This window comes from Cotesia typhae, unplaced genomic scaffold (assembly GCF_013202065.1).
Source record: "Cotesia typhae breed Kobodo isofemale line unplaced genomic scaffold, CoteBio_Ctyphae scaffold_45, whole genome shotgun sequence".
Classification (NCBI taxonomy): Eukaryota; Metazoa; Arthropoda; class Insecta; order Hymenoptera; family Braconidae; genus Cotesia; species Cotesia typhae.
The window spans coordinates 1,570,166-1,581,293 of record NW_027423777.1 but is presented as its reverse complement, the minus strand read 5'-3'; the positions used below and the strand labels follow the sequence as shown (position 1 = coordinate 1,581,293).

Below are 11,128 nucleotides of genomic sequence, written 5' to 3'. Positions count from 1 at the left end.
TTATAAGTTAAATTAATGCAACAGGTATCCTCGGCCTATCACTCAGCATATTGGATGTTGGAGGTAGTGTCGTGATATAAAATCCCTTACGACGCTATTGCCCTCATTATTTTTTTGGCCTCGACCTACTGGATACTGGGGTGGCTTAGTCGACACATGGGGGAGTTGAAATTCACTTTAAATTATTGGTAGCAAACTATATCAACATCACAGGGAATGAATATTGCTCTTGGATTTTATAATTATCTTGGTGTAGTCTCTGTGTCGTGGACTATAAATTAACGTATTCGTTATTTATATCAGGACGCAGTGACGTCAAAACAAAATAATGAAGTACACCCCCGCTATAATAGCCAGAGGCATCACCGTAAATGTCACAATAACATTTTTCTCAGCTCACTCTACCCTACTCGGTAGTTATGGTAGATAATACGCATGCCCTCAGTGAACAGGAGGAATGGGTGACAAAAACAAAAAACAAATAACCTTTGATAAAGTCGATGAATCCAATGATCTGTTATTGCAGGGAGCAGTCTCCCACGAGCACGGTGATGACTGAATAGCTTATAGCTTCTGGCCGACCAGGACCAAGGACGCAAATAGAAATAGACTGGTCTGCTGCGCAAATCGTATCCATTAGCTACCCACATTGTCTTTTATCGACGTATCTAATCGATATAAGTACGCCATACTTGACACCTAACCTCATTACGCTTTAGGTTATCAGTAAAATGTTTCAGCCAAGCTATTTTGTACTGAAATCCTGATTTCTGACGCCACTGATGCTCTTTTGCGATAAAGATATCATGAAATTTGGGGCTAACATTGATCGCTCTGCCGATAAGTTGGTTAGAAACTGCTGTAACGATTGCTGACCATTATAACTACGCACAAAAAGGACTAACAATCCAGAATTAGAGTTGAAGTAAAAGAATAAATGTCTTGTAAACCCCAATCTCATCAAACTCGTCCAAAAAATTAGGGGTAAGTTTCATGAAGCTGATTCAATCTAGGACCTAACCAATTTATCCGTTGGCGGTTAATTAAATGCAATCTATAAATTCAGCTGTCCTTATTTAAAGTGTCAATGGAGCTGCTTAATCAGAACACACTTGGTCTCCGGCTCTAACGCTCTAATTCTAATTAATAAATTATTCGGGGCAATATACGTACTCAGATAGTCAACTTATATAGTATGCATGGATGTATGTGGTTTTATCTCACAGCACTCGGGGATGCTGCGAGTTGATTTATCGCTGAGCGTTGCCATGGCAACAACGCCGTGACCGGCTTGTGCGACACCCTCATATCCGACGTATACAGTGGTAAACTCTCCAGCTTACTCTCAACTCAACTCTGGTTTGCAATATCATCAGTACCTTATTCGTTCATCCCTCTACTCTCTACTCTCTACTTTCTACTACCCCTTACGCCTTATTTCTTACTCCCACCGTGACCTGGTGAAGAGGAGACGAGGATCCTAGCACAAGACTGTAAATACTTATATTCTTACCTTCTTTCCTTCCATTCGATTTTATCCAGCTTCTCTGCTATCAGCTCCCATCCATTTCATCGACTTCTCCTTCAGACTCCGTCTAGTCTTCTTCTCTTCGCTCCCAATTCCAATCCCAATAGAAGGAACTTCAGCTCATCTGCAACTACTTCAACGTTGAACCTCCTTCCAACTATTACGTTGCTCAATTCCATTTCTTCAACACTTACCCCACTTCTAATATCACACCTCCATCTCTAGCTCTACACACACGTGACACGATGACTAAGAAAATTCTCAGATGCTTTTTTTTTTCGCCTCCGGCTTGCTCATCCTTTTTGCTCCTCATTATTTTCGGTCCTTTGTTTTCATCCTCTTCAAATTCATAATAATAATTTTAATAATAACAATAATAATAATGATGCTCCTTGTTACCTAAAACAGAATAATTGACTGATTAAATTTTAGCGACAATAGTGGGATTCAAAGTGCCAGTAAATATTTTTCAGCATTGCTGATTGTATTGATCTGAGGGCTTACAGGTTATACATAGTGGGAGAACTGCGATTGATGACTACCATCCATGTACCATATACTAATTCTGTACATATGTATATATATATTATATATATATCTATATGTTTTGTGAATATGTAGACGTCTCTATGGGTATTTATACACATATGGATATAGATTGACAAAATTATTCAGCAGATTTACGTTATTATCGCCGGAAACAAATCAATCGATGACTATTCTCGCTTTGTTCACTTTTTTTATTTTATTTTCAAAAAGTTTATAAAACTTTTTATATTTTTATATAATACTGAAGTTAGCGGTCAGCTGTTCAATTTAAAAAATTTTTTTAACAAATTAATTACAATAAAAAAATGCTTCTAAAAATTTTTATTTGTAATTTTTATTAGTTTTCACATGCGAAACTTTTTAATTTAATTTTTTTTTTTAATAATTTGTTTGCTATAAAATTCTAAAAAAATTTTTAATATCTGTCAACTTCAGTGTTGTAAAAATTAAAGCCGTCAATAAATAAATAGAGTAAAAAAGATATATAATAATTAATTTACAACTTCATCAAAATATGACATTAAAGTTAGCTGTCACTTGACAATTTTTTTATTTTCTTTAACAAAAAAATTTGTTCTAAAAAATTTTTTTTTAAAAATTGCATTTTTAATTTATTAAAATTTCTACAAGTCCATTTTTTTAATAAATTTTTTTTCCCATAATTTATTTGTTAAAAAAAATTAAAACAATTGTAAAGTGACAGATAAATTGAATGCCATTACTAAAATTCCAGGGAAGAAATAGAAAAAACATTTATAGAAGAAATAAATAATATACACTTCAAAAATATAATGCTGAAGTTAGCCGTCAGCTGTCAATTGAAAAAATTTTTTTAACAAATTAATTACAATAAAAAAATGCTTCTAAAAATTTTCACTTGTAATTTTTATTAATTTTCACATGTGAAACTTTTTAATTAAATTTTTTTTTAATAATTTTATTGCTATAAAATCCAAAAAAATTTTTCTGTCAACTTCTCAGTGTTTTTATTTTTATAGACAAATATATACCTACACATACAGTTTTCATCAAATATCTTACCGTGTTTTCAACTCTTTTATGGTTTTTAATCTAGAAACTTCGAGGTTACTTTTTTATAGCGCTTTGGTTTTAGTTTTAGTTTGTAAATATTTTAGTTTTTATCGTTTATTATTTTTTTTTTTCATAGAAATATGTTTTTATTAAAATTCCATGGCAGATTTAGTTTTAATAAACTTATTTATTATGAAAAATAAAATTTTTTTAACTAATTACAATTATTACAACTAACATAACACTTAAAGTTAGCAGACGTCTAAAAATTTATTTTTTTTATTAAATTACAACTAAAAGATATTTTTAAAAAATTACACTTGTAGTTTTTCAAGTTTTTTACATGTGAAATTTTTTTTTAATTGCTTCATTGAAATTTTGTCAATAAAAAATTTCTAAAAATTTTCAAATGTCGGCTAACTTCATTTTTATCAACTAACAGCTAAAAAATTCTTTCCTTTCTTCAGAAGAAGCCTCCCAACGGCAAAAATTAGAATTATAAAAATATACTTACCAATGAAAATTCTTATTTTTTAACGTCTTATTAAAAATTAAAAAAAAATATAAAGGATGGTACTATTATATAGAGAAAAAACTATTATTGATAAAACAAATAATTGATTAAAATAAAATTATTCTATCGATTGAAGTACAAATTGAAACATCGTATAAATATACTCGTGCTTGAAAATATAGTTTTGGCAATAAAATCAATAAACTCACCTTTTGTACTTAAAATATTTAATCATAAAATAAAAATTCTTGAAAAATTGTTTTATTATCTTTCCTTTGATTTATGTACAAGTTTCCCATTAAATCAAAACAAAAATTACAATAATAATAATAAAATAAAGTGAAATTAAAGAAGACGAAAAATAAAGCTAAGTAATTCAGTTTTAGTTAATTAAATAAAAGTAAAAAATGTAACTTATAAGGAATAAAACGACAAGATAAATAAAGATAACATTAAGATAATAAACCTTTTAATTAACATTCATAGGAAAAGTTGTTAAATCTAACGTTAGTACTTTGCTCTCAAGACAGCTTCCAACCTCGGGACAGATCCCGATCAGGGCGTCTGCGTGACAGTAGAACTCTTCTTTAAGCGAAATAACGATTGTCTGCAACGAACTAGTCTTGTCTCTGATGTAGCTCGCTACCTTTCCGATATTGGTGTTATCCAACGCGGCGTCTATTTCATCAAGAACAAAAAATGGCGCTGGCTGAAAACTATGAATTGCAAAAAGCAGCGCCAAAGCCGCAACGGTTTTCTCTCCTCCAGAAAGATTCGACATAGGTTGGAACCTCTTCCCCGGAGCGACACAGTTGTAATTAATCCCATCCAAGTAAGGCTCTTCAGGATTCTCCGGACTAAGAAATGCTTGTGCAGATTGATTCTTCGCCAAGCTTTTGTAAATAGGATCGATCTCATTGGCAACATGCTCGAAACACGCCATGAACTTGTCGTGTCTCTCCTTTTTGACTTTTTCGAACAGCGTTTTAGCCTTCTTGGCCTTCTTCCTGGACTGTTCAAACTCTTCATTAGTCTCCTGGAGCTTCTCCTTCGCCAGATACAGCTTTTGTATCGCCTTCATGTTGGGCGCCTGGATCCTCTGAATATTATTCTGCAAGTCATTAATCGCCTGGTTGATCTTACCCATCGTCTTCTTGAACTCGTCCTCTTCTATTTCCTTCAAATTATCCGGCAGCGTTCCGTAGTCAATTGTAATCCTGCTCTCGCGCTCGTACTGCTGCTGCGTGCTCAAAGTTTCATTATTCGTATCATTGTTTGCGTCTCCTGCAATGTCCTCCATGTTCCCACGGATCATCGGTACTGCGATGTCCTCCATTTTGCAGTGCATCAGAATAGCATGTCTGTCAGCTCTGCGCTGCTCTATCTTCGTTTCAATATTATTCAGCTGCTTCTGAACTCCCTGTAAATCTTTAGCAATAGCTCCAACGTCCCTACGACATTTACCAATCTCCTCTTCTTTAGAATCAACCTCAATTTTCTTAGTATTTCTCTGGCTCTTAAGCTTCTCCATCTGTGTCTCATCATTGTCAATCTCTGACTTCTGGTTAGCTTCAGTCTGTTTAGCGGATTCCAACTTATCTTCAGCATCCTGAACAGCGCGTTCCCATCTCAGAACATTGCTCTCAGTATCTCTCTGCTTTTCAAAGTCCAACTGATTCTGAATCCGATTGCACTGATTGTCAAACTCCATTCGCTTCTTGGCTCTTTCTTGCTGCGACCTCAACTCCCTTTCTTCATACTGCCTGATGTTACTTACTCCGATTTGCTCGCAGAAGCTTGTGAAAACATCGTCCTCAACATTATTCATCTTCTCCTTAATATTCTGGATTTCCTGGTCCCTGGCAGTCATCGTTTTTTCAATAACTGCGATTGTCGGCTCAAACTGATCTAACTCAGTCTGTAGCTCCTTCAGTTCATTATCACAATCTGCGATCTGCTTCTTGGTTCCTAACAAATCGCTCTTGTTGTACTTCAATCTAGTTTCCAAACCCCGGATCTGGGACTCTATCGTATTTAGCTCAGACTCTTTCCTCGACTTCTTCAAACATTCCCTCAGTTCCTCAGTAAGTTTCTCTTTTTGAGCTTTAAGCTGAGCCATCTGCTTCTCGTCCCAACGCTTGGCTTTTTTGGCCAGATCCAAACTACCACCAGAAATGATTCCAGCCTTCTGGTAGAAAGTTCCATCTAACGCTACACAGTCGTACCTAATCTTTTTGTCCAGCTCATAGGCAACCTTGTTGGCGTCCTCTGGTGTTTCACAGACCAAAGCGTTATTAGTTGCGAACAGAACCGCTCGGTCGATATCCTTGGGTGAGAAATGAAGAACATCGTACAATAACTTGACGTTCTTCGGTTCCTTAATGTTCCTTAAACGTTCTTTCAGCGGTTTTGCCTGGATGTAATCAAGCGGCAAGAAAGTCTCTGGTTCAAGGTACTGTTCCTTAAGATACTGAATACACGACCTCGCTGTTTTCTCCGTATCAACGACGATGGCTTCCATGTACTTGCCCAAAACCTTAGTAACTGCGACATTATACCGTTTGTGAATTGGCTCACACATATTATACATTCTGTCGTAAACTCCCGGGAAAAGTCGCTTGAAATTCTCAACGATTTCCGTCTTTTTTTTAGTCCTGGCGACTTCGTGCTTGTCTACTTTGGCGTCTCCAAGCTGCTCGGAAATGTTCTCAAGTTCTCTTTGAAGACGCTGAACAGTGTCTTTTGAAGAACCGACATCATTCTGAAGATCTGCGCGAAGTTTCTTTTGATCCTCGAGCGCCGCTTCTGAAGTCTTGATATGTTCCTCGAGTTTCTCGACGCGCTTCAGCTGATCGTCTCGGATATGCCCTTTCTGCTTGAACTTATTTTCTATTTCTGTGCGCTTGCGACTCTCGTTGTCTAGACGATCTTGGTCGGACTTTTGTTCTCGGTTTATCGAGTCTAGCATCTGTAAATACCTGGCAGACTGCTTCCCGGCTTCCTCCTTCAATCGATTGTACTCACTGACTTGCTCATCTTCCAGCTGAACATCACGACCTTGTTGTTGAGACTGTCCAGCGATGGAAGCTTCGTAGGTGGCTTTGGCTTCTTCTACCTGTCTCAGCTCTTCCTGAAGCTCGGCAATATCTTTTTTGTGGGCCTCGTCAGCAGCTCGAGCTTGTTGAAGAGACTTGTGAGCAGATTCGACTTTCTTCTGCATGTGAGCGACGCGCTCTTTGGCCTTGATGAATGTAGGCCGTTTTTTAGTGATCTCGACTTCGACTTCCCGGATGTCTTGCTCTATTTTCGCAAGCTCGCGGGTCAATTTACCGAGTTCTTTTTTGCGGTCCTTGAGGACTTCCTCAGCTTTCTCTTTTTTCTTCTCGATTTTGTCCAGGTCGTGCTGTCGTTTTTTCTGAGTGTTCTCCAGATCCTCAATGTCTCTTTCATTGTGGTAGAGTCGGAATAACTGGAGCTCAATCTGTTTCTCGACGTATTCTTCCTTGAGACGCTGATATTTCTCGGCCTCCTCCTTTTCGAGCTTGGCTTCCTTGCGCTCAGCAGCGATTCCCTTCTTTTTCTGGTAGGAAAACTGAGTCTCTTCTTCAGCGCGGAGCATCTCCGAACGCAGTCGTTCGTACTCAGCTTTCAAGGCACCGGAATTACTTATTTCCTCGAAGAGAGCGGTACGCTCCTTCGGGTTCTTCATAGCGATCGATTCCACTGCTCCTTGGAACACCAAGAAGTTCTTGGCTTTCACGTTTATTCCCAGGTGTTCTAGCTCTGACAAGTAGACTTGACTCGTCACCACCTGAAATTTTAATAGAATTAGTTTTTTTTTTATCCAAATAAGACTTGTGATAAAATTAAGAGACATCAAATTAGTTATTAAATATTAGGGTGAAAGATCCTGTTATTGACACTGGCCTAGTTATTTGACACTTGCAATTTTATATTAATTAAAAAAAAATGAAATGTTCTCAAGAAATCAATTATCTTAAAATTTATAACTCTAAAATTATCTTTATTAATTTATTAAAGTTAAATTTTTTTTCTTTTCAAATTAAAATAAAATTGCAAGTGTCAATAATTAGGCCAGTATCAGTAACTGGGTCTTTCACCTTATATTTTTTTTAATATATTAATTTTTATCTACTTCTAATTTATTAAAAAGAAACGATTAACTCATTTTCAGACGTCTGATACTTTTATTTTTGATTTTTGTAAGTTGAAAAATAAAAATTGAGATTTTTGATCAAAATCTATGTTTATAACTGAAGTAATTTAATTTATTCATTTAAAAAAATTATCAATTGAATTGTATAATTTTGTGAATTGTCAACTGTAGAAATTTTTTTTATAAATATCAATTAATTAATATCATACAATAATATAAAATTTAATTTATTTTAATGAATGCTGTTTATATTTAGGTCCATGATTTTTCTATTAATTAAAATATCAAACAATCATTATTAACAGACCATAGTCATTTATAAATTTATTTTAGTTAATAAAAAAAAAACTATGGCCTGATATAACTAATATTTAAATTTATGACTATTTTACTAGTATCACTTAAAAAAAAAAATAACAAAATTCTACAAAATTTGGCAACTGATAAAGTAATTTAAGCTTTTTAAAAAAATAAACAATAATTGTACAAAAATTTGCGGCTATTAATTTTTTAAATATTTACATTGTAAATGTTTTAAATAATTTATACTGAGAAAGTATAAGCTATACAAAAAAAATATTATTTGAGTAAATTGAAATATAATTAATCTTATTTAAAATGAATAAAAATTTCATAATAAAATTTAAACTAATTTTCTTAAATAATAAAATTGTTTTGTTTAAAAAATAAATGGTTTTTAGACAATATTTTGTTTTGTTTAAAAAATAAATAAGTGACGCGAATCTTTTTAAAAAAATTTCACTGGCAGTTTCTGAAAATTTCGACTTGGTATTTTTGTTTTTATTAATTTCTCTATTATTGTTTATCAAAATATTAAATATTATTATATGTTTGGTAATTTTAATATTGTGTAAAAATTTTAACCCATTTATCATTATTTAGTTTAAACTTTTTATAAAAAATTAATAATTTTTGTATGTAAATAAAAAAATTATCAGAAATCTGTTAAATTTCTTACAATAAAAATTATCACCACCAGAAAAGTATAAAATATTAATGTCAAAACTAAATAATTGACAATAGTGTGGGTATGGACTGCTCGGAGAAAGCAAAACTTACAGATCCATTGATACGATGCTCAGAAGATGAGCCTTGAACAGATCGCATGAAAGACTTTTCATTTCCGTCTTCAAGCTCAAAAACGGCAGTAACAGACGCACTACGTGACACTGGTTTTCCTATAGATGCTCCATGGATAAGTTCGCTGAATCTTTTGACACGTAAACTGCTGGTCTTCTCGCCCATAACAAAACTTATAGCATCCATGAAGTTTGATTTACCTGAAAGGTTTTATTGTTAGTAAAGATCATCAAAATAAATGAGAAAAAACGAATTAGTGTTAAAATTATTAACATAGAGATAAAAAATGGGTTCGACAAGTGTATTATGTGAAATTGGTGGGAAAATAATAAAGTCGACGCCAAACATAACCAACCTGATCCATTGGGTCCAACAACCGCGGTAAAAGACTTCAGTGGCCCGATCACCAGCTTTCCCTTGTAAGATTTGAAATTTTCTACCTCAATATGCTTTAAAAACGCCGGCATATTGAGGCTGTTTGTAATTATTTATCCACTTTTAATTTATTATTATTTATTTAACACTGGTGGAAAAAAATTCGCGCCACAATTCCACAGATCTCATTGCTGTTACCGTTTTAGGAGGCCATATGCAATTTGACTGTTTTTTACGTTTCATACTCGGTGGCGCTGTAAGCTCATTTTAAAAAATTCACGACATTTAAATACTGAAATTAAACCGATGATTAAAAAAATTAAATAAATTAAAAAATTTTTTAAATGTTATAGTTATTAAAAAAATTTTTAATTATTAACATCTTATTTTATGAAATAATTCAATGAAAATTAACTTAGCAGATAGTTGACAATTTTAAGAATTTTTGTTACAAATAAATTATGGCAAAAAAAAATTGACATTTAGAAATTTTAAAAAACTACATATGCAATTTTTTAAAAATAATTTTTTGGAACAAATTTATTTGTTAAAAAAAATAAAAAAATTGTCGTGACAGCTAACTTTAATGTCACTTAATTTAGGCGATATTTGATCATTTTAACAATTTTTCTAATTAATAAATTGCTGCATAAAAAAAAGAGAAAAAAATGAATATTTAGAAATTTTAATAAATTAAAAATGCAATTTTTTTAAAACAATTTTTTGAAACTAATTTTTTTGTTAAATAAAATTTAAAAATTCTTTAGTGACTGCTAACTTTAATGTCGTAATTATTTAAATTGAAATCTATAAAAAATTCATTTAAATTTGACTAAATAATTTTTTTATCATTTTCAAATTTTAAATTTTTCCTTGCTCTCGGGTTCTCACAAAAAATTCTCACAGTGCGCTAAATATCAATTTATTCTTCCAAAATTTTCCGCCAGATGGCGCGTCGTGCGCTGTGAGCAGGATGAAAATGCGCGCGAGGAAATGCGCACAAGTTTCGGCGTCAAGTTGAGTGAACTAACCAGACTAGACAAGGATTGTGAGGAAAGTGTTAAATACAAGTGCTCCCGTCGATTTTTGTGCTTCAGCTATTTTTCACACTCGTAAGTAATCAGTTAATTACAACATTGTATTAATAATTATGCTAATTCTTTAAAAAATGTATAAACAAGCTTGAAAGTGCGAGATTTATGCAAAAACCTCTATGGCGTTGTTTCTGGTCCTCGTACGCTTGGACGCCGGCCGGCTCCTGCCGAATTGCACGTGCATTTAACAAATCAACTTCCTCCATTACTCCAAGGTCCGATTCACTTTTGATTTTTTTTCACAATTATTGCTTTATTTTATTTGCTTTAATTATCAGCTGAATAATTAAATTAGTCAGGCGGAAATTTTTGAATTTTAATTTCATCTGACATTTACGTCGTAACCGCTGATGTAAATCATCACCATTGAACTGTAATTGGCATTGATAATTTATAATTATTTTTACTATTATAATTTTTAATTGTTGATCAATAATTCTTTAAATACAAAATTTTATTTTATTAAATATTATACTGATAAGTGTGACATCAGTAGTCTGAAAATTTTTAGAAATTTTGAACGATAAAAAAAAATTAGAGACTTGCAAAATAAAAAAAAATTTTTTTGGGCTTATTATTATTATTTAAAATAAAATAAAAAAATTTGTAACATTATTAAAAAATCATCATAGAAATTTTTGAATTGATATGTCAAAAATTTAATATTTAAATTAATCAATAACTTGAAAAAATTTTTTTATTAAAATTTCTTTCGAATAAATAAATTTAAAAAATTTTTGACGAGTAATTTTATTAAA

General features: G+C 32.6%; 1 protein-coding gene across 1 annotated transcript; it reads right to left on the bottom strand.

Moving 5' to 3' along the window:
* Positions 1–3,868: 3,868 nt before the first annotated feature.
* Positions 3,869–9,473, bottom strand: LOC141536742 (structural maintenance of chromosomes protein 1A-like). The gene is made up of 3 exons (XM_074257455.1): positions 9,257–9,473; positions 8,881–9,101; positions 3,869–7,434 (listed from the first exon to the last, which is right to left on the bottom strand). The coding sequence occupies exons 1-3, from the start codon at positions 9,366–9,368 to the stop codon at positions 4,093–4,095; spliced, it is 3,675 nt and encodes a 1,224-aa protein (XP_074113556.1). The 5' UTR covers positions 9,369–9,473; the 3' UTR covers positions 3,869–4,092.
* Between the last annotated feature and the right edge of the window lie 1,655 nt (positions 9,474–11,128).